This window comes from Calypte anna, chromosome 19, assembly GCF_003957555.1.
Source record: "Calypte anna isolate BGI_N300 chromosome 19, bCalAnn1_v1.p, whole genome shotgun sequence".
In the NCBI taxonomy this organism is placed as follows: domain Eukaryota; kingdom Metazoa; phylum Chordata; class Aves; order Apodiformes; family Trochilidae; genus Calypte; species Calypte anna.
In genome coordinates this window covers 606,671-630,378 of record NC_044264.1, presented here as the reverse complement: position 1 = coordinate 630,378, position 23,708 = coordinate 606,671, and the positions used below count along the sequence as shown (strand labels likewise).

The 23,708-nt window shown below is 49.9% G+C and overlaps 1 protein-coding gene across 1 annotated transcript in view; it reads right to left on the bottom strand.

Moving 5' to 3' along the window:
* The window catches only part of CAMKK1 (calcium/calmodulin dependent protein kinase kinase 1), a 75,872-nt gene that overhangs the window by 21,805 nt on the left and 30,359 nt on the right, over positions 1-23,708 (bottom strand). The window contains exons 2-9 of the mRNA XM_030462424.1: positions 20,622-21,150; positions 13,788-13,835; positions 12,160-12,213; positions 4,816-4,867; positions 4,178-4,311; positions 3,537-3,573; positions 2,462-2,483; positions 511-599 (exon numbers count right to left, since the gene is read on the bottom strand). Coding sequence (XP_030318284.1) covers positions 511-599; positions 2,462-2,483; positions 3,537-3,573; positions 4,178-4,311; positions 4,816-4,867; positions 12,160-12,213; positions 13,788-13,835; positions 20,622-21,059 — 874 coding nt within the window. The 5' untranslated portion in view covers positions 21,060-21,150. The remainder of the gene's footprint in view (positions 1-510; positions 600-2,461; positions 2,484-3,536; positions 3,574-4,177; positions 4,312-4,815; positions 4,868-12,159; positions 12,214-13,787; positions 13,836-20,621; positions 21,151-23,708) is intronic.

The window sequence follows — 23,708 nt, the reverse complement described above, 5'->3', positions numbered from 1 at the left end:
CTGTCTCTGCAGAAGCTGTACTAGCTCTTCCTCCTCATATTCAGCCATCCAACAATAATCAAGTCTTTAGTGCATCAGCATGCAGAGAAAGAGCAGTCAGTGATGAGCTCACTGAACTCTCTGGAAGGCTGTCCACAAGGAGGGCAGCAGAACAGAACAGACACAAAGGAGCTCACCAGCAGTTTGACAGTGTGCCCAGCTGGCACAGGAGCAGTGACTGCAGGCTCAGAGATACCTCCTGCACAAAAGACTCTGCTAGGTGGGTGTGCATCAACTGCTCCAGTGCAAGCTGAGGATAAAAGCTAAGGTGAGCGAGCAGCAGGGGATCCAAGTTGTGCTTTTTGCCTTCATGGAATGCTCGAGGTTGGAAGAGACCTTAAAGATCATCAAGAGATTTCCTGACAGTGCTGGCAGGAGGCAGAGGAGTGCTCAGCTGACAGCCCACCAGAGTCAAGAGGGGATCAAACACACATGCTCTGCAGAGCTGCTCCCAGTGCTGCTGGTACTCACAGTACTCGATGCCCAGGACGATGTCACGGAAGTAGAGCCGAGCCTGCTCCTCACTGAAGGGCTGAGCACTGGGCACCTCCATGACAGGCCTGGTAGGGAGAGAGAAAGGAATTCAGAGCTTTGCAGAACAACAGAAACACTCCTTGCTGGAGAGCTCTCATCTTCTCCACCATTGTCCTCAGCACTGAGGGCTCCTGCCTGGTTCTGGGATGCAGGATGGAGGCAAAGCCACCCTTCAGGGACATGGTGACAGCCACACCAGTGAGCTCAGCTGCTGGTTATGTCCCTGAGCCCTCCTCAATATCTGGAGTAACTGTTGTTGTCTGCACAAAAGAATGCAAACAATAGTCCCTGATATTCCTAATGGGAAATGTGCAGGGAAAGAACAGAACTGGATCTGGCCTTGGGTCTCTGGCTCAAGCTGCTCATGGGTGTGAGCACCAGCATCATCAGGAGGTACTGGGCAGCACTGGGGATAAAGTGCCCAATGCTGTGCACTGGATGTCACAGCTGCTGGGGCTTAGTCCTGAAGCAACATCAGCCAACAGGTGGTCTGAACAAGAGCAGAATCCAGACAAGAACCACTGCCTCCAAGATTAAGTGAGAATATTTCCAGTAAGCTGTGCTGAACTGCTCTGAAAGCTGCTCAGGGTTCAGCCACCACCAGAACTCAGCCCTTCAGCACCCAAGGTTACCTGGTCAGCTTCTCCTCTCCTTTCCTCTGAGTGCTGCCTCTGCTGAAAGATGCAGAATCTCCTCTAAAAGCCCCTCTTCTGCCTGTGCCTGCTGACAGCTGAGGGCAAAGAGGCTGTAAGAGCTCACTGGTATCTCCTGAGCCTCAGTGGATCAGCAGCAGGAGCTGAGGGCTTCACTGCACTGGGGGTTTAACCCTCCTGGTGCTCAGCAGCCTTGCACTGGGATATGGTCCCACTGATTCCAGCTGGATTGAAGGCTCCTGAGACATTGTCCTTGCAAGCCAAACCCTGGCTAACAACAGCCCAGCACCTAAACCAGGCTCTGCAGCTCTTCCCCTCAGCCCCCAGCAGCAAATCCTCCCTGCAGCATTTCCCTCTTCTCCCTTGCTGCTCCTTTGATCAATGCCCTTCAGATCTCCCATCTGCAGTTTTCTCCCACTGCTTTCCCTCCCTTTCCACAAGTATTTTTTCCTGCTGCTGAAGCCAGGCAGCAATAACACGAGGGGCAGGACTGGCAGAGCCCCTGGGTCTGTTTGCTGCTGGAGGCAGACTGGCTGCACTCAGCTGAGCTGCACAGATCCTGCCCACGTTTTTTCCTCCCCTTTTCCTACAGGATAGTCATCAGCCTGGTCACCAGGGAGACTGGGGAGCCTCTCACCATCAGCCCACTGGAGCTGGCAGCCCTCAAGAGGTTTGTTCATGGGGCCAGAGAAAAAAACAAACCCTTTGGGAATCTCCCCAACCCTGGGTAGAGCTCTCCTGACCTTTCTGAGAATCTCCAGAGCTGCAGAACCAGCAGAAGAGTAGTGAACAGCATTGAGGAGACTTCCACCACCTTATGCTATGGAAAAAGGCAGCACCAAAACAGCCTCTCACAATAAGTCAGGTAAAATAAAGCAGTTTGGTTACACATATTGGTGTAACCACACATTCCTTGTGCCAGGGGAAGTAGCAATGTGGCTGTTACCCACACAGGATTCCTATTGACCTCTTCTTCTGGGTGTTTGATGGGCAACTGGAATTATATTTGTTTTCTGGATCAAGGTCCTGACACCAGGACAAGTCCTCCCAGCCCATTACCATCCACCACACCACTCCAGGATGTAACAGTGCAAACTTGGGCTGGATTTTGCCTCTGCAGCCTCTCTTGCCTGCAGGCAGCAGTTTGCCCCACTGTACATATCAAACCTTCACTTAGGAAGCTAATGATGAACACCAAAAATTTCAACACAATAGATCTCAGGAGAAGTACTTACCCTTTCCTCAGGAGGTCAAATACTGTGAGAGAAGGAAAGGAAAAAAACCAAAACATGAATGAAGAGGAGCTGAGCTTACCTGCTTTTTAGCACCTACAAAACCACATCCCTTTCCCATCCCTGCAAAGTCACTTTATCTCCCCTGACTCCTCTTCCCTCACCCATGACAAGGACACAAGAAGTTGCAAAATGAAAACATTGAACTTTTCAGCAAAGAGAAACATCCCCAGCTCCCATCAGCTCCACACAGATTTTGCTCATTTATCAGCCCCATTTCTGCTGCTCCTGGTGTCAGCCCTTGCTGATTTGAGCCTCACCTTATTCAGTACCTTCAGGGGGTTCCTTACTGCATGAGAAGCAGCCTCTGAGCCTGCCTCATCAGGAAGTGTTACAGGGAAGCAGAGATGTAGCAGGGTCAGACATCCCTCTCCTCTGGTCCATCTCAGAGGGCACCTCAGTGTCCCCCAGCTCTGTTTCTCCAGGTTTTGCCCAAACTGGGGTTAGGCTGTGGTTGGCACTTGCAAGATTTGGAGGAGAGGAAGACAAAAATGGGTGGAAATTCCTCACCCTCTGCATAAAAGCATGGTCAGCTCCAGCCTCCCATCTGAGCACCCCACAACAGGAGCTCTGCTGGCTCAGCAGGGTGCTCTGTGTCTCTGCAGGGGCAGAGGAAAAGCCTGCTCTCCAGACCCACTGCCACCACTGCCCACAGGAGGAGTCTGGAGACACCAACTTCCTACCCAGGAGGACAAGAAATCATCCTTCCCTTCTCCCCTGGCTCTAGGGTTGGAACCAGCATGCACCCAGGTCAGGTAGAGCCACTCTCATGACTTTTCAGTGTCCCCATGGCGAGGAGATGTGCACAGCTGCATGAAGACAGAAGACTGCCTTACCCTACTGCAAGGGCTCCTTCTATCCCAGCTGCCTGTACAGGCATTGAACTTTTCAGAAAAAATCAGTCTGCTGAAGTTGGTACAAGTTTCCTCCTGGTGCTGCCCCCAAGCCCTGATACATGGTTCCTTGCATCACTGGGTCTAAGCCCAGATGGTTCTGTTAGGATTTATGATTCACATACCCATGTACAAGTTGTCCTCTGCAGGATCATCAAGGACCTGTAATTGATAATAGAGAGATAAGGGGAAAAAAGGAAAAACAGCAGGAAAAAAAAAGGAGAGATTTTAAATCAAGGAACATTTTACTGCTCCCTGTGCACTGTGCTGAGCTGCAGAGCACTGAGAATGACTCAGGGTAATAGCTAGAGATTCCTGCAGGGAGAGGGGCTTTGAAGGATGCAGATTTTCCTGTCTCTAGAGAAAACCTGGGCTTCTACTTACATTTAGAGAAACAGCCTAGCTGATTGCTAGGCCCAGCTTGCCCTACTCTGACCTCAGCCAACATTGAAAATGGCACAAAGCCCTCCCTGCCCTTGTGCTCCTTCCCAGCTTTGTCTCCACACAGCTCTCCTTTGCCAAAGCTGCTGCTCTCTCTATCAGCACAGCTGCCTTACCTTGGGCACCAGCCCAAAGCCCAGGGGGAGTGGGTCAGTTTGTCAGACCTGAATTGGTACCATCTGGTTTGGAATCACCAGCCTTCCATTTCTGCACAACTGGTTTAACCCAATTTTGGCTGCGATAGGAGCAGTTGAAGAAAACTGGTTTTTTTTGCAGTACACACCATAATACTTTCAGCACAGCTTAGGGTGGAGAAGCAGCTCACCTCTATCAGCTTAACAATGTTGACATGGTCCAGTTTCTTTAAGATGGCTATTTCCTGATAGACTCTGTCCAAAGGTGCCATGGGTTTTGGCTGTTCCCCAGAGGAGGCTTTTGACCCTCTGGGAGGAGGTCGTCCTGGAAGTGGTGAGGAAAAACTCATTTTTCAGCACTACCTTGCCTGCAGGAGTCACCAGTCACCGGCCCCTCTGCAGGTAACACCTTGTCATCATCCCAAAACTTCACAGCCTCCACCCAAACCAGAGATTTCCAAGCCCCATGCAGACCCAGCTGGCTTTCCCAGTTTGCCAGGTCCCATTGGAGCCAGGTGCTATCTGAGAGAGTAGAAGAGCTCTGCCCTGCCTGGCTTCTAGCACTTAATTAGGCTCTACAGATGGTGAAGATGGAAGAACCAGCACTTCAAAGAGACTCAGAACCCAAGCTGTGTTGAATTTCCCTGTGGCTGTGGCTGCCCTTTCAGTACCCACTGCATCTAAGCCAGCCCCCAGCTTCCAAATGAGGCCAAATTCATTTTGAATGAAATGAATGAATTTGAATGAATTTTGAATGAATTTTAATGAAATTTAGACAATATTTCTACAGAGGTTTGCTTGGCTGAGGACAACATGCAGAGATACTCACGTGGAAATCCATACTGCTTTAAGAGCTTCTTTTTGGAGAGGACTTTCATAGCCTGAGGGAAGAAGAAAAAGCAGTGTTAAAACTCTGCAAGTGCTGGTTTGCTGTGACCTCAGAGTGTGCTCAGCATCAGGGACTGGCTCAGCTCTGTTCCTCAGCCTAGAGAAGAAGTCTCCTGGTTAGTGGTGCCCACAACAGAAACACACACACACTGACCCAGGCTTTTCTAAAGACACTGCTGACCATTTGCTTCATTCACCTTTCCCTCCTTCTGTGAAACAATCAATGGTTTTGATCCATTATAAATCAGGCAAAATAAAAAGAAATCAGATTTCTGCATTCAGAACAGGAGCTTGAGGGAAGAGGTGCACCAGCACTGTGCCCAGGACCACAAACAAGACCCCTGGGGGACACCCATCCCTGCACCACCAGAAGTGGTGAAGCCAGCTCAGTGCAGGAGCAGGGGGAAGGCATGGGGATGAAGCAGGTTTCTCCCCTCCCTTCTTGTACCCTGCCTGTGTGCTGCCACAGTTACAGAACCAGGCAGCTGAGGTGTGGGAGGGGATCAGGGTAATTTTTCCTGCCATCCAGTTGGCATTAGCAGAGTGGCAAAAGGCAAATCTGAGTTTAGTAAACAGTCTCCCTGCCTCCATCTGCTCTCTGTGCTAATAACCCTTTTTGAGGGCCACTCAAACAGCCCAGCAGATAAATATTTCATGAGAAAACAGACCATGGTACAATTTGCTTAGGAAAACAATCTATGCCTCCAGGACCTGAGGGAATCATTAGCTCCTTCCCCTAGAATGGGCAGTTACTCCTATTAGTTAAGCATCCAAATCTGTAATTCACACTGGAGTGACCCCTGGGAAATAGAATTTACCAAGGACACAGTCAAATGCCAGGGAATGTCTCAGTAATAGCAGGAAGGCAGGCTCTGCACACTACCTATTTTTAATATATTCACCAGGAATAAGTCAGCAAAACCATCCTGGTGAGCTCCTTCCTGAGCTGTCTCTCCTGGCAGAGATGCCACCAGGGTCCCCACCTCCCATCAGTGCTCCTGCTGCAGCCAGGCTCCTGGCTCACTGGAAGGGGACTGATCCACTGTTAGTTGTGGTACTGATCCAGTGAAATCCTCTGGATTTGTACTCATGCAATGGAGAGGAGACACTGTGGAGTTCCCAGTCCTGCCTGACAGCTCCTGAGCCAGCAGCTGGAAATGATGGTGTTGAGACACAGCCTCAAGTCCTTATCTTCCACTGAGCACAGTGCTGTGTAGTCCAAGTGAGCCAGGGTTTGCTGAAAGAGGATCTGAGATGTATGCACCAACCTCCAAGGACCAAGCTTGAAGGAATTCCTACCTCTCCATCATCCAAATTTATGGGAAAAACATCAAAGCAATCAGTACACCTATTTCTCTTCTACCCTTTGCCAGCCTGGGAGGTGAGGTCTCCCCTCATGCCAGTCCTACCTTGAGTCTTCTCTCAAGGAAGCTTCATAAAAAGAAGAAATGGAAGATGCAAGTTAGTGCTGGAAGCTCCCAAGTTGCATCAATACTTGAAGAAACCATTGCTTCAGGTGAGTCCTTCCCAGGGCAGGCTCTGGGGAGAGGCTGAGGGGAGCAATAGCAAAGCCAGGAATTGCTCCTGGGGACAGAAATAGAGGCAGCAATATTGCCAACACCCAAATTCCCTGAGGGATGCTATGAGGAGCCATGGAAAGGTGAGTGGGGGTTACTGGGGGGTGGGTGAGCTGACTGTAAAGCACCTCTGCTGCTGTGGAAGAAGCCCCAGAACATCCTTACACCAACTTCAAAGCACCAGTAGCTGCTACTACACAGAGCAGAGCTGGAGGAGGAGAGAGGAGCCATCCCACTGCTCTCTCACATGCAAACAGGGGGATGAAGAGAAAACTTCATCATGCAAGGGGCCAGAGCCACTTCATTCTCACAAGAGCAGTGGAGCCTCACTTTAATTACAGCTCAGGACAAGGCTTCCTCCCTGAAGTGGAGCTGCAGATAATGGCAGCCAGGCAGGGATGCTTCAGCAAACCTCTCCTTCCAGGCTCACAGGCATGAAAGAGCCAGAGATATTTGTACTCAGAGGCAGAGCTAATTACCCAGATAATGCCTTGCTGATAAGGAACCAGCTCAGAGCCAAGCCAAGGGATTTTCCCTTTGCACTGGCAAGCACTGCTTCAGCTTCCTGAGGAAAAGAGGGAGCCTAAAGGAGATGGCACAGAATCCTGGAATGGGTAGGGTTGAAAGGGACCTGAAAGATCAGCCAAGATCTCCTCCACTCATGCCTCCACCTTCCTTCCAACACCAGGACATGAATTGTGACATTTTCCTTTGGGAGGCAGCAGGAACTTTGGCTTTCCTTGGATGTACTCTAAAAGTTTAATATAATTCTCTTTAAAACCTTGCAGCTGGAAGCCACAGAGAAGCTGCTCCTTGAGGATGCCTCAGGGAAAGGAGTTGATGGAGAGAAGAGGTGTCTGGGACACAGCAGGGAGCCCTCAGCCTGCTGCTGGTCATAACAGCAAAATGGTCATTATTTGGGGGAGGAAAAGGTGATAAAATGGAGCCAGGAGAACTTATCACCTGTCCCTCGCATGCTCTGACAGCACTTAGGATGTCATTTTGTTCTCTAACAGGGGCCCATGCACTTCAAGGGCAGAAGATTTGTTCATAGTCCCTGTCTGCAGCTGGCAGGGGAGTTGGATGCTGCTCAAAGGTCACTGCTATCGACCTGAAGAGCATCCCACAGACACCAAGTGGCTAAGAAGGAAGCTCTGCCCTGCCCCTAAAATCTTGCTTCTCCATTTGTCACCTTTTGTTCCAGACACCACTTGTCAGGAGCTGCATCTGCAGGCTGTGCCCCTCTGGAAGGAGAAAAGGAGTAAAGGAGTCACACCTGGAACCCTCCTTTATGGAGGAACAGAGAAGATAAATCACCAGAACTGACCAAACAGAGTATTCCACCCCATACACATCATATTCAGTATAAATCTGAGGGATCATGAGGGTCAAACCCCTTCCTTCTTCACCTGTCCCTGTTTGCTTCAGCATCCTGGGAGGATTCCATTCCTTCATCTGCCTGTGGTCCTGATCCAGATCAGCCTGGATCCCTGTGTTCCTGCCTCCAGCTCCTGACCCCAGGACTCCAGCCTGGACTTTCCTAGGGCTGTCCTGCAGCCTTGCTGGTGACCTGAGAGTTATTGAGGGAAAGAGGGGAGGAAAGTGGCATCAATTTTCCTGTATATTTGTATAGATTTAGTAATTTTTCCTTTTTATCATTCCTGTTTCATTAAAGTTGGGTAGTTTCAATTCCAACCCATCAGTCTCTCTCCCTTATTCTCTTTCCTTTCTTTATCAGGGAGGGGGATTAATAAAGAGCATCTGGCATTCAGTTTAATTGCTGGGCCAGTGTTAAACCCTGACCCAACTGAAGTGGAGTCTCCAAGGGGTAAGAGAGTTCAAGGCTTGGTGCTGGGCACCTTTCCCTCAGCAGCAGCATTTCCTTCAGCCAGTTCATTTCAAAAGGGTGGCAGGAATTTCTCCCCAGCACTGGGTGTTGGGAGGAAAGAGCCCTCCATGCAGAGGTGGTAAGGGACAAACAGAGGCAGGGCTCACGATCACACCAACCTTGTTTCTTAGGAAACCAGATTTAAAAAAAAAGGGAAAAAGAAAATAATTAATCCCACAGACAACCTACGACTCTTTGGTCCAGAAGTAGCATAACAAATGTCCATCATAACCACTTTTCTTTGCAAGCAGGTTTAGAGATGGGAAATAGGAAGGAAACATGACCAGAGGCATCACAGAATCAAATTCTACCAGCACAACGACTCCAAACTAGATCTCTGCCTGGACACATTTGCCTTTGCTTTTTATTTGCTGCTTTTTCACAGAGCTTGGCTTTTATTTTTGTCTCCTTAGTCACTGTCAAAGCATCTCCTGCAAACTGTGGCACTGAGACCTTTCCAGCACTAAAGTGTTCCTGGGCAGAGCCCCACCAGGGCTGCTCTGACAGCTCCAGCAGCCCCAGCAGGGATGAAACGCAGTGCCCAGGACCTCTGCTCTGGGTGCCAGCTCTGCATCTCCTCCCTGGAGGGAGAACTGGGTCTGGATGTTCAGTTTTCTCAGTTTAAGATGTTCCCTGCTGCTTCTGATGTCAGTCAGCACACCTTCACAGCCCCCTCCCCAGCAATGAGGGATAAAGCTCTTGGAAGTGCTTGTGCATCTTTAAAGGGAGGTAAAAAACCCCCAGAGAGTAAATACAACACATCTACATTTTTCCCAAATCTGGTGATCAGCTTTTTTGCTTGAGAGTTTTTCCTAATCCTAGGCCAGATCCCAAACTCATTAAAGCAACACAAACCTTTCCTTTTGCTTTGACAGCAGCTAGATGTAGTTCCTGGTACCTATAAACTCTGCCTTTCTGAAGAGGGCTGGCAAGGGGCCCCAGGTTTTAGGAAGAATTAGAAATCACAATCAGAATTTTATTTAGAAATTAAAAAAAAAAATCTGCTTTCTTTTAAGTTTTGCTCCTTTTTATGGCAGCACAATAAAGAAGAAATTTTTATTTAATCTGCCTTAAAGAAATTACAGCCAGCAGCAACACCCTGGCCTCATATAAAACATTGCACATATGAGTTGGTTATTAGGTGCTGCTCACCACAGGCTGATTTCCTGCAATCCTCTCTTATTGCTTTTTACTAAAACAACCCCCTGGAGCTAAATTTGGGGGGAAATAAACCCACAGAAAAAGGCCCTCCCCAACCATCCCAATTGCAATTGCTTCTACTCACTGCTGCATCAGGTGCCCCCCTGAGAGTTGGGGGTGTTGCTGCAACACTCAGATGGGAATCACAGAATGTCTGGGCTTGGAAGGGACCTCCAGGGAACATGAAGCCCTCAGAAGAGCAGCTTGGAAGTTATCTGGGTGCTGGGAGAGCATGTGGGAAGCCAAGCAACCAACAGCCACTTCTGCAATTTGCTGCTATTTTTCTGAAGCTTTAAAAGGTCTGCCAGCTCCTGGGCTGTTTTAAAGTCTTGGAAAAGTGGAGGTGTCTCCATCATGGCTTGTCCTCCCAGGAAAACACAACTATAGGCAACTAGAATGATGGGGACTATAGCTGAGGAAGGGGGGAAGCTCCCACTGCCCCAGCCAAAAGGGCAACAAGGAACATGAAATGCAGGCTGTGGCATCACAGCCTTCAGCAGCAGAGCAGCCACCTGCCCCCTCCTCTCCCCTACCACACTCACTGTGATAAGAGGCAGGCAGACACTGCCCATGCTCCTCCTCTGCTCCCACCTCTCCACCTGCTGGAACACCCTACACACCTCCCAGCATCTTCCCTCTTTAGGTGCCCCCAGGTGTGGGACCACTCTTGGGCTGCAGTAGCTTTAAAGTGTTTGCTTAGATTAGAAAAAAAAAAAAAAAATGGAGATAAAGTGGGGATTAACCAGCAGGCACCAGGCTAACCTGGACACAGGCTTTCATTTTTGGCTTTGATTTCAGCAGCCAAACCATTGTGCCCATGAAAAGATGAAGCCCAAAAAAATAAAGGTTCACTTGTCTCAAGTGAGCAGTGCCACATTTCTGGGAGGTTTTCCTCTGATTCTCAGTCTGCTTAGCAGTGATCTGCTCTTCTGCACTGCTAAAAAGAAACTGAGTCAGGAAAAAACCCAACCTCAAAAGCCTCTACACCAAGATGACTTCCAGCCAAACCACAGCAGGTAATGGGAACCTAAAGCCACCTCTCCCTGGGGTGGTGACACCACCCTGGGCAGCCTGCAGCACAGCACCAGTATTCCCAAGAACAAAAGGGCAGAAAAAAAGATTACAATTTTCAAATAATTTTTTTTTCCAGTTGGAAATAAATGGGAGGTGATGTGTCCCTCCTGCTGCTCCTGGCAGTGCCTCTGATGGTGGGACAGAGGGATCAGAGAAGTCCCAGCTGGCACCATGGCTCTGGAGGACAAATCCCACCCTGCTGCAGGACACTCAGAGGGCAGTGAAGCAAGGGAACCATTGGAAAGAGGAGCCATGTGCTGAGGGTGACTCAGCTTGGAAAGCACAGAGGATGGAAAGAACTGTGGTTCCTTTGCTTGGCAAAACCTGGGGTACCTTGTCCAGATTTTTGTCTCATCTCTTCCATCCTTTGTTTCAAGCCATTTCTCCTGCAACTTGATGCCTGCTGGAAGCACAGAAGGGCTGCCAAATGGTAACAGTTCCCAGCCCACTCCTCCAGCCTGGGAAGTCACTTGTAAACCCACGAGGGAGCAGAGCTGGCTGGGGAGCAGCAGGGACTGAACACCCTTCCCATCTCTGCAGCATCTTCCTCTTCCCCTCTGTAACAAGAGCCACAGGGACAGGGACCTGCTCTGATTTTCAGCCATTTTCACATTTTCAGCCACCATCCTGGCAGCAAAGGCAGAACCTGACTCCTCTCACCATTGTAGCAGCAGCTGAAGCTCAGGGCTAGGCTGGCAGAGCTGCAGGGAGGGCAGCAGGGTTCAGGTTCTACAGCACTGCAAGAACCAGCTCTGGGATCCACCAGAGCCCCTGCTCAAAGCTGTTCCCAGCCTCCAGGCACAGCCACAAGGGCATTTTCCTTTTGCCAGCTGCCCAGCTCCTTTTCTCAGCCTCAGTAACACGTGCCACAGGGCAAGCCCAGGGATGTGGGCACATCTGCAAAGAAGATTTGGCAGGAATTCCAGCTGGGATGATGAGGATTCACTTTTGCCTTTGAAAGGGGAAGGCCAGAGAAGGAGCTGTCAGCACAAGCAGCCTTTTAAAATCCCAAACTCTCCAACTCTGGCTTTGCTACAGCAAAATATTTCAAAGCCAAGGTTTGTGCCCTCTGTCCTACACCTCATGACCATGGCAAGCAAGGTTCTGCTCAGCTTATGGAGAGGAATCCCAGAGGGGAGCCAGGTACTGCCCAGTTAGAACACACTCTGCTCAGCAGCTTTCTGATAAATGCCCCCATTTCCTTACAAAAAATCCCTGCTCCTTCCAGACTGAGCTTCCAAGGCACAGCAGGTGCTGAACACCACCACCCACATGCCTCTAATTTCAGGTGCCCTGCTTCATAGCTGGAAAATGTCAAGAGAAATCAGCACCAAGCTTCTGCAGCCTCCCTCCAAAATCCCTGCCTGCTTCCTGAGGCAGCCCACCCCATCTCCCTCCTGCTCAGCTCCTGGGCCAAGCAGGGAGGGTTCAGAGCCCCAGAACAGAAATACATTTGTTAAAAACAAGGCAGAGGGGACCTAGGTCTCAGGGAGGGCAGAAGGAATGAGGAGCAGTGGTGATAGTGAGGAGTGGAGGAGGCACTTACATAGTATTGGTCATCATTCTCATTGTAGGCCAGCTTCACAACACCATAGGAACCCTAAAAAGAAACACAAGTTGCACAGTCAGTTCAGAAGCTTCATCTCACCTCCTTGCTGCTCATAGCTGGGAGATCATGGCCTTACACAGGGGGAAAAAAGGAACCTTCAAGGCCCTGAGCCCTGCCCACCCCTGAACAAAGTCTGCAGGGGGTGTAAGATCATACATTCTGGCATCTCTCTTGGAGCCACAGGGTACTTGAGGACTAAAAATGCCTGGAGGAGTTGAGTGTTAGCCCATCACCTCCTGCCCTGAGCCAAAGCTACTGTGTCTGTCTGAACTGACACACTGTGGGGGAGCAGAAAGAATTCTTTTCAAGCAGAGTTGGTGGGGTTTTTTGGTGCAAGTTTGGAAATTCTGTATGAAGATCCTTCCCGTACTTCTGTGTGAGACCTTTTTCATCCCAAAACCTCTCCAGTTCTTGATAGCAAACGGACTTCAGTGAGGATCAGCTGCTTGCTTTCCACCAGGCAGCTGCAGACCTGGATTTCTGCTGTATCCACAGCTCCACTCACAACCTGAAGCCAAACTCTATCCAAAACACTGTTTTTTTTCCAGTTCTGTGTCAACACTCCAAGCAGAACCTGACACCATGGCCAGGTACCATCCCTGACAGATGCCTGTTGAGTAAATGAATGGGATGAACACCCTTCAAAACATTTCTCTTGATTTTCCTGGGAGCTGAAATGAAATTCCTGCTCTCAGAGGAGGCTGGCAAGCTACCTGGCTGATCCAGAAGCAGAGCAGCCCCTCTACCAACCTCTGGGTGCCTATCTTCTCACTGTGACCCTCAGGGAAGGAGCAGGAAGGGACAAACCCACCAGAGAGAAGACCTCTCACTCTCTTCACATCATACTTAAGCCAATAACAAAAGCCATTGGAGGGTCTGAAGCTCTGAGTTCCAGATTGTATCTGCTGTACCACCAACCTCTTTGGAGAGGAGTTTGGGGCCATGAAACTCCTGATGATGAAGGTCTCTGCAGCTCAGGGTGCAGTCTCTCCTGACTGTAAAGGCAGGCAGCACTCCAATTGCTCATGGATCCATCTGCAATGGTGGCAGATGTCCAAAGGTGCAGGTGTCTGAGCTGCTTGCCAGCCCAGCCCTCTAAATAACTTTGGAAGAATCTCTACTAAATAATTCTGCAACTTATAAGCATGGATTAGAAATAAACCAGTATTTGATTCGTGGACTGAAAAACTGAAGCTGTACCTGATGAGGACTAAACACCTGCCCTGATCTCTTTTGGGTTTTGTTCCTTGCTGGGCTGTATTAATTCAAAAGCTTTTAAACATTATATTTGGCAAGCCAGCCCTCTGGAAGGGAGCCAGCTTAACCACCTTCTGAGGGAAGGAAAATAAATTTAGATTTCAGAGGAAGAAGCTTCACTTTGACCTTGAACAAAACTTGCTCAAACTCACAAGGCAGGAAAAAAAAAATAAAAATCCACCCCAATACAACCCCAAGTTGCAAGGACTCACAGAATGGCACAGGCTTTCCACTCCCACTCGTGTGTGTGTGTGTGTGTGTGTGTGTGTGCAGGTTGGTTGTGACAAACACAAGCTCCAGTAACATACCTTGCCTATTTCACTCTGCAGCTTGTACTGGTTTAATTGCACACAGTCCTGCAGATCAAAAGAAGAACATAATTAGAGCATTGCTAAAAGGAAATGACTGAGCCTGAATCAGCAGCAAGCAGAGGCAAAGTGCTGAATAATGAAAGATTAACTCTTATTTAAACTGGTTATGCTATACTATAAGCACTGATTTTTATTTTTTTTTCCTTTTTGGCAGCCCCATACAAAGTAATTTTGGGTTGAATTCTAACACCAGAGGCCCCCCCACCCCAGTTTTCCAGCATGGTTCCAGGTTCATCCTTGTGGGAGTCTGGCAGGGATGTCAAGACCAAGCAGAAACTCACCCATCCCCAGCTCCTGGGGTGCTCCCAGCTCCCAGGCATCCTCACCAGCACCAGGGTCACAGGATGAGCCCAAAGCTTTTCCCAACACGAGCCCAGCAAAGACAAGGACCCTCTGTGGAGCATGCAGGAAGGTTGGGGCTGCTCCCAGGGGAACCTCAGCTGGGTTGCAAGCTGCTCTTTGAGGAGAACACACTGAGCCAACCTCCTTTGTAATGCAGCACAAAGAACAATGGGCTCCCTTCAGCCAACACAGGATGTGCCAAAATAAATCACCCTAAGCAGACCTGATCTCTGCTGGCCAGCACTGAAACCCCAAGGGGTGGAAGGGTGGTGGGTGCAGATCCCAAGCAAGCTGTGACAAGGTTATCTGACAGACCTGGGGGTGCTGGTGGCCCCAGGTGTCAACAGCTGGAAGCCAAGGAGCCAGAGTCATCTTCTGCCATGTCCACCACTTCTTTAGCTACCACCAAACACTTTCCTATCACAGCAGCAGCAAAACCTCTGTGGCTGCACTGCACTTGGAGCTGACTCCTCCACACTCATTAAGGACCAGAAAATCCCAGGTGCTGCAGAAGCCCTGGGTGGGGGCTCAAGCCCCTGAGATGAGCACAGGGTGAGCACCCTGCACTGAGCACCCAGGGGATCTGCCTCTGTCTCAGCCACCTGAGGAGGACAGCACAAACCCTGCTGCACTGCAAAGCTCCTGGCAAAGAGTCAGAGGGATCTCTGCAGCACTGGCTGCAGGGGCTCTTGCCTGGGTCCTGACCTGACACACAGGATTTAGCTGCATTGCAAGGGAGGTGACAGCCCCAAACTCGGTGGGGTGAGGGAAGGGGGCAGTTTCCAGACACCACACAGCTCCCCAGGTGGCATTTCAAAAGATGCTGTTTCTCCCAGAGGTTGCCAAGCACTAAAGCAAGCTGGAAATTCACTCCCAACCTCTGTGCCAGGGACTTTTTTGGGAGCAAGGCTGACACACAAGGTGCAGGCAGGTGGATTACCCCCCACCCCCAAAAAAAAGAAAAAATATCTCAGCTGGCCCTGCAATCCTGCAATCTACAGAAGCAGTGGCAGATACCTTCAGCCTGTTTGTAAGTACAGGAGGTGTTAAAGCCCCATCCCTGGGCAGCATCCCCACTGACAGCAACATTCCTCTGCCTCTTGGGATCCATCAGAGCATGGATGTGATGGGTGACTCCTGACTTTTCCCCCATCATCCACCAGAAAGCGCTCCTAATGCCAGCAATCATCACAGTGAGGAAGAATAAAGGATTGGGAACTGAAGCCTTGGTAAGGTTGCAAGCTGTGGCTTGTCAGGAATACAAGGAATTATTTAAACCTTTCTCTTTTCCAGTGAAACAAGTTTTTTCCACCACCCTGACAGGGAAGAAGAGCCAACTGTGAGTAATGGGGCCACAGAAGTGTATTAATTCTGCTGCTAGCAAAGCACTTGTCTTTCCAAAGGCAAATTCCAATCCATCAGAACGAGGAGAGAGAGCATGACCAAGCAAAATCCAAGATATTAAAGCACAAGGCCACTGAAATATATGGAAAATAAAAATCTCACTGAATTTTGCAGGAAGGACTCCCCACAGGAGACCAGAACCCAGGGTACAGACATGGGGATGACAAACTCCCCAGCAAACCCTGTGTCAGCAGCTTCACTTCCCAGGGCCAGCCTGGGCTGATTTGCATCCTGGTGATTTTCACAACTGGAGCAGAAACAATTTTGTTTGTGTCTCCTGCCCTGGGTTTCCCTGAGCTTTGCACCTCTCCCAGCTGCAGTGCTGCAGAGATGGGGAAAAGGGAAACACTCACCAGAGCAGCTGAGACAGGCAGGAAAAGCAAAAAACCCTGAGAAAGCCCCCAACCACCTCAGGATCTCCTGCTCTTCCATCCAGCTATGACCAGGTCCTGTTTCAAGCCTCCTATCAAGCCATGGATTCTTTGGTCTGCACTCAAAGCTTTGTTTCAAGCCAGGCATCTCCAGAGCACAACATCTGCTTTTATTTCTTGCCAACACACTGTCAGGGAGCCAGGGCTGTATTTTTTTTCTCCATCCTGAAGGAGAAGAGTCCTTTGTGTGGGATTTAGTCCATCCAGCAGGGCAAACCCCCTTAGCAAAGCATTTTGTGCAGCTGGGGAGGGACTGTGCCTTGTCCCTGGGCCTGAGGAACCAGCTCCTTGACTCTCTTCTCCCCACCATCCCTCCTACCTCTGCCCCTCTCATCCCAGAGCATCTGAAGCATCCCTGCTAAATGGAGCTTGTGAGCAGTGCCAGGACACCCACCCCTGAGGGATGGTATTGTGAAAGGGATGGATAAAATCTGGGGTGGGAACAGGCAGAGGGGGTTGGAGGGAAAGGCAAAGAGAGGGTCTGCAGCACAGCTGAGTTTCCACATCCCTGCCTGATCCACACCTCCACTCAGACCATTCCCAGTGAGAAACACAACTGCCTCACCTTCTGTGGTGCTTTGAGCTGAGTGCAGCAGGAATTAAACTGGATTATAGGTGCTTTCAACCTTTTTTTTCTCTTTGCCTTGCAGAAAAACCATAATTCACAGCTCAGGCAACTCCTGCCACGTGTTGCTGGGTTGTCAGGGTGGTGTTTGGTTCTCTTGCAGGAAGTGGGAGAATTGTGCTATTCCTTCAGCAGAGAAAAGCACCTCTATCTTTGGGCCAAGTGTGTGTTAGAGATAACATTGTGCTATCCCCTTGATTTCATCACACTGATCTGTTTGCAGCTGCTGAGAAACACAGAGCAAGAACCTTAATGAGAGCTTGGAATGAAAAGCTGCCAGCAGGGCAGGCTGCTGCTGTCCATCCAAGGGTGCAGGGTTTGTTTTGCCTTAAAACCCACGCTGCCCCAGTTGTTAACATGTTCAAGGTGTTACTCGAGAGGGAGGGGAGGAATCAATGCCAAAAAGAAATAAAAATTAATCAAAAATCATAAAGCACAGGGAAAGCCAGAGTCCAGGCCCATAAATCAACTGCTGCTACTGCTGGGTGAGAGAAATCCCAAGAAACTGAGACTTTGGTGTCTGGGATGGGAAGGAGGAGCCAGAGTTGGTTTCCAAAGTAAAATATTTCTGCAAGGAATCAGACTGCCTACATCCATAAAGACACAAATGAGAATTTTGCCCCCTAAAAGAAGGGAGTTTTTCCTTCTCTCAGACCTGGCCCTTAGACAAGTTGGGAATGTAACTTTAAATAAAGGTTAATTAATACAAGCACAAGAAATCAGCAATGTCTGGGGTGGATTCTTATTTGAAGAATGCTTTCCAAGGAGCTTTGATCATTTCAAGAGAGCTCCAGTTTGAGCACCACAGTAAGGTCCCCAGATTCTTTTGGGGTACTTGTGGGGCTGGCAGGGAGGCTCTCCAGCACACTCTGCATAGGAGCTTGGTCCCTGCAGGTGTCCTGGTCCCACCTGGCTTTGCCTTTGTGCAGGGTGAGGAAATCAGAACCTTGGGAAGGTAACCAGGAAGCTCCCAGAGACTGGAGGAGAGAGAAACTTGAGCCAGCACCAAAGCACTGCCTGTCACTGCTCTGGATACCAATGGCTTCAAAACTGTGGCCCAAAGAAGCAGGAGGTCTCTGACAAAGATGTGGAAAGCCAAAAAAACCCAGAAAGGACAAAGAAGGAATTAATTTTCCAAGCCTCTGGGATAGGCCATGGATATCTAGCACAGGAAAATTCCCTCTGCTCATCCCCCTCCCTGCATGCTTGGCCCAGCAGCAGCACAGAGAACCCCCTGGCCTGACTCATCCTCTCCTGCTACAGCACACACAGCCCCAGCCCACGGCTCCTGGTGATCCAGAGCACATGGACTTGGGGGCTGGAAGAACTGGGATGCCAGGGAGTGGGTGGATGCAGGGAGAGAAAAAGAACATGTGAAGGAGAAGGGAGCAGAGAAGAGAAAGTGTAAAGCAACCAACTGTGCTGGGAAGAAAGCCTGGAAAAAGCCCTGAGTTACTCTTCTTTTAGCCCCTGTCCAAGTGAGACTTTTCCTGGCTCCCTCAAAAGGTTGGTGTGGCAGGGCAGAATAAAAGAAAGAAAAAAAAGAAAATAAAACCAACAATCACAGCATTGCATTTTCAAACACCCCTTTCCAACAAGCAGCACCCCTACCCTTTCACAGGCACAAACCCTGCTGGTTTAGGGGGGCACAAGCTCTGTCTGATGCCCACCAGTCTGTACAAAGATGCTCACAGAGTCACCCCCTTCTCAGCCTCAAACTATTATAGAAACAAACAGAACTTCCCAGCCCTTTGCTGCTCCTCTCTGCTCACAGAGTCTCTCCCTGGAAGCTGGAGAGATGAAGCACAGCTCCCACCCAGCCCTGAACACCCACAGCTTTCTCCCAGGCTCCCTTCCCCCTCCTGCTGCAGTGATTCCCCATTAATATGAATGATGGTTTCCCACCAGCACAGCTTTGTGAAGCATTTGGGCTGCACTGGAGCAAAGCTGGAAATAAATAGTGATATCAAAGTGACCAGGAAAAGCACAGTGCTGGCTAAAGAATTGCAGCAGGAGCAGGGAAATCAAGGGCTCCCCCTGCATTTCAAACCAAGCATTCCCTGCTCCAAGGCAGGAACCATTGCTGCCCAGGATGCAGATGCTGGGGAAGGGGAGAGAGCATTTGCAATGTGCTTGCAGAGAGGAATGTGCTGGGCACACCCCACTGCAGTTACTTTGCAACAGATTTCAGACAAACCTCAGTCCTGGCACAGCCCAAGCACTGCAGGAGGGGAGAGCTGGCACACAAGGCAGGTCTGCTGCCAAGTCCTGGCTCCTTTCCCTCCCCATCTCCCTTATTTAAGCACAGGGCTGCTGGCAGAGAGGCTGCAGGCTCTGCAGTGCACCTGCTGCAGAGATCCTCAGCTGGAGAGGCCACAGCTCATCCCAGCAGAATGTGAACTGCAAAACTTCCTAGAGGGAAACAGCTGATTTGCTCCTGCACAGCACCCATCCTCTCAGAGGTGCCAGGGGAGAGCACCCAGTTTTCAGGAGGGTAACACTGAGGCATACAGATGGTAAGCTCCAGGTCACTTGGCCCCACATTTGCAGAAGTTGCCTACAAGAAAGCTAGGGAGGGATTTTTTAGGATGTCAGGGAGTGACAGGACATGGGGGAATGGATTCAGGATTTAGACTGGATGTTAGGAAGAAGTTCTTCCCCATGAGGGTGGTGAGACCCTGGCACAGGTTGCCCAGAGAGGTGGTGGAAGCCCCAACCCTGGAAGTTTTTAAGGCCAGGCTGGAAAGGGCTCTGAGCAACCTGATCTGTGGGAGGTGTCCCTGCCCCTGGCAGGGGGGTTGGGACTGGATGATCCTAAAGGTCCCTTCCAGCCCTGAAAGTTCTATTACCTATGAAGTCTGGACTGCAGTGATTTGAGCCCCTTCTGACCCAGGGCAGGAACACAGTGGGATTTAGACACTGCAGCTGAGAGCTCCTCAGTGCCCACGAGCAAACCCTGTGGCACCAGCAGAGCCATGTTCAGCAACTTTCTCCATCAAATGGGTGAGCAAGAGTTGGACACTTAACTGCTCCTAACTCCTGGCTGCTCTATCTGTTCTGCTTCAGCATCCAGGCACAACAACAGAGGTGGATTCATGGGTGAGCAATGCTGTACTACCAGTTCTAGAGGAAAAAAAAAAAGAACAAAAATACCCATGAAGAGTGTTTACCACTCACCAGAGCAAAGCTCACAGCCACAAGAAGAAACAGAGGCTTTTCCTGGGCTCAGAGGCACCAGGGCAGGAGATGCCTGCAGGATAAGGCCAGCAGGTCCAGGCCACCACTGCTCCTCTCTCCAGCATGCTGCCTCCTCTCTGCTATGGCACCTCCAAGTGAGGCTGTGGAGTTGGGGCACTCACACATCCCCCAGCCCTCTCTCTGCCCTACCCCATCCCTCAGGAGCAGAAACACAAGACAAATAGGGCTAGAAAACACACCCCTCAGTTACTACTGCTGCTGGAAAGGCTTTAAAAACAAAGGGAAACCCTGAGAGGGGTAGGAAACACCAATGTATTTAAGCTCTTTATAAAATTAAACCATGCTTTCAGTAGTGTCTAAACACAATAGGAGATACATAATCTCCAGAGGCTTAAATCCATAAAATACCAGCAGCAAAGCTGCTGTGACTGACAAACTCCTCAAGGGCACATACAGCAGGGACACCAGACCAAAGCCATTTGGTCACAGCCCTTCTGCCTGCTAGCACTACACAACAGGAATTCCAACCCTCAGTGGGACCATTCTAGGCAGGTGAGGGCTGAAGGAGCCAATGTCAGGACCAGGGAACAGATGCAAAGGTGTTCAGCTCTCCCAAGCTAATTCAATCCCTGATCTCAAGGACTTTTTTCCCCTTAGAAAAAAACAAGTATTTTCAGATCTACTGCTCCAAAAGACTGAAGACTCCCCCATTACCCCTGTAGAAGGACTGAACTAACATCACCACCACAGTTAAGGGGTGACCATGCCTACCTCAGAATCTGATATGGAGACCCGGTTGGATTCTATTGTTGGTCTCCTCATGATCCTTGGAGATGGCCCCGTGGCATAATGCCCAGAACTTGGAGTGGTGCTTGAAGCCAAATAACCTCCTGATGATCTTTCCTGAAGAGACAACTTCCTACTTGACAGGACAGGTCTAGTGAGAGGTCTCTTGGGCCCGTGCTTCCCATGAGCATCTTCTGACTGTTGAAATTCATCCATTCCCACCTCACTTTCCACTCCATTTCTTTGGATTTCTTTTACATTATCAGAAAAGACTGTGTCATTTTCTTCTTCACCATTTTGGTCTCTTCTGTCTGGGCCAAGAGTCACATTGATGGCTGCCACCCGTTCTGCCAGCTCAGTCTGGGTGTCCTTGAAGTCTGTGGCTATGCCTGTATCCATGGAATTTGTTGGAGAATCCCCCATCACCTGCCTGGTCTCAGATGGCACTGCTGAGACCTCCAGTGCTAGGGCTCACAGCCAGCACCTGGCATGGAGGAATGGCTCCATGAAATCCCTAAAAGGAAACACAAACAGTGGTAAACTGAGTAATGATGTTTATTCAACACAAAGATAACCCAGGTACCCATCTCTGGCTTCTTCCAACATAAAAAAAGCAAAGGCAAGACCGTGGCAGGTTGTAAACAAGTTGCAAACACTCAGAGAGAAGGCAAACCCCAAGCACTGAAAGTGATAAAGATGGGAATTTAGCTGAGGTGCAACAAGTGACCCAGCTCAAGAGAACTTCTCCTTCCATAGTTAGACCAACACTCAAGCACAGCTTCCAACAAAGGGAGAAGCACAGGTCCTTAGCAAGCCAGGGGGGAAGGGTCAGACTTCTGACCTCTTGGATTCTTAGAAATAAGGTACAAGAGCTTCTGGTATCCACCCAAACCCCATGTGCATAACAACAAACCCACACATCTCCACAATAATCTCCCTGTTGCCCTGTAGGGCTCTAGAGAGTGTCCCAGAAGGGCCTGGAAGCCAAGCCATGGCTGGTGACTTCCACACACTCTGTAATTTGCAATGTAACCAACAGTAAAGGCAGAACTTAAAAGCCAGTCTGGTTCCAGGGTTGCCCCTGGCCTCCCACAGCTGCAGCCTGTGTGCAAACACACATGAAAACTTTGCTGCCCACCATGTATAAAAGCAGCACTGAGCTGCAAATCAACAGGCACTTAATGATTACCAGCATGTGGGAATCAGCTTTTGCTTTGGAAAAGACCTACAGAACACAGAAATGCAACAGAAAGCTACAAGTGCAGAATAGAATTGCTGTTTCTTGGGTGCTAATTTCAGCTGCAATTTAAAACCAGATTTCACTCTTCCCAGTGTGGGCCAGAGCAGGAAAGGATGCTCTGCAGCACATGGCCCTCATGTTTTCAACCACCTCTGAAGATGCAGTGCTGCAGGATGCATCATCTGCTGCCTGCAGAGAGGATCTCATCTCCATCACCAGAATCCTTCAGCTCAGGTCAGACCTCCAAGCTCAGCCCTGCCTTGGGGCAGAGTTGGGCTGCACATCCAGCCCAGCCTGGTACCACCCTGTCCTTCCTTCAGATGTTCCCTCAGAGCAGCACAGCCAGGAGGAAGAATCTGCTCTGCCTGCTGTCAACAGGCACCAGAAACTCCCTTTAAGGAGAGAAGCAGCAAGTCCTGGGTTCCTTGGGCTGCCAAGTCCTGAACAGCTCCTCAAGCAACAGTTTTGAGGTATTAGGTCAGCAAGTCCTTTCCAGAGCCCAAGCTGTCTCCCCACACCCAGCATTACAGCCTGTGACTGTTTCCATCTCAGAAACTTCTGTGCTCCTTGCAGCAGGGTCTGAAGGACAGCCCCAAGCACTCAGTGTTAGCCCACAACCCTGACAAGAAGGAGACAGTTCCATACCCCCCACCCTGACCCCAGCAACTTTTTATACCCAGGGGATGCCCTTGTCCCAGTCCAGCCAGCTCACTCTAACTTCTTCCACCTGGAGAAGCTTTAGGGGGAACTTATGTCCCACAGCCATGCACCAGATCAACATCTAAACAGCCATGAGCCTGGCAGCCACTAAGTGGTTTGAAACCCAGGGCTCTTCAAGATCTAAGGAGCCAGCCAGCTGTGGGGCTCATTGCCATGGTGGCAGAGCAGCCAGAGGGTTCATTTTTCCAGCAGCAATTGAACTCAAGGCCTTCATTGGCCTTCATTCCAGCTCTGCTCACCCTCGGCATGCCAAGCAGGGCGCTGAGGCTGCCTCCTCTCAGCCTCTCCTCCCATTGCTGCTGCAAGAATCAGACCCGAGATGCAGGTGAGCTGCTCAGTCCCTGTGAAACCCAGCTTCAGACATCCACCAGCCCAGCCCAGTGAGAAGCTGCAGCCCTGTGAAGCCCAAGAAGAAAGCAAATCCCTGCAGCCCTTGCAGAGATAATGAAGACAGATGCACAGCAGAGCAGGCATTTGGACTGCCTTCTTGCTGGGAACGGGGTAATCACTTTTGGTACCAAGTCCTGACTAGAAGCAGGAAACATTAAGACAACCCAAATAATAAACAAGACTCTACTGATTGTGGGGGGGTTGATTTGCACATGCACCATACCTTGGCTTTATCCTGGGGCTCACAGGGCTCTGGTTTCAGAGCACAGCCAATTGTGCTGCTGAGAATCACTCAGTCCTGCTGTAACCATCCAAGCTCTTTCCTCCTTTCTCTCTGCAGCTCTTGGCACTGAGCCTGGCTGTTCTGCCACAGCTGAAAAGGAGATGATAAAAACGAGGTGCTTTGATTGCTTGTGTGAAGCTCCCAGCACAGCTTTAAAAGCAACCACTGAATGACAAAGAGCAGGAGTTTGGCAATTCCAGCCCTGCTTGAGGAGTTTGAAAAGCTCAGGTTCAAGTCCCTGCTTCTGCCAGATTTCTTGAGTGACAACAGGTATCTCCAGACCACAGTCTGGAAAATACACCATTTCTCCCTCCTCCTCTCAGTCCTTACCAAGGCAGGGGGTTTTCAAAAGGGATTTCAGGGCCATTTTCAGCCTCTGAATTACAATAAGCACCCTGAGGACCCAGCACTCTGTGCTTGTCTCACTCACCCTCTCTTC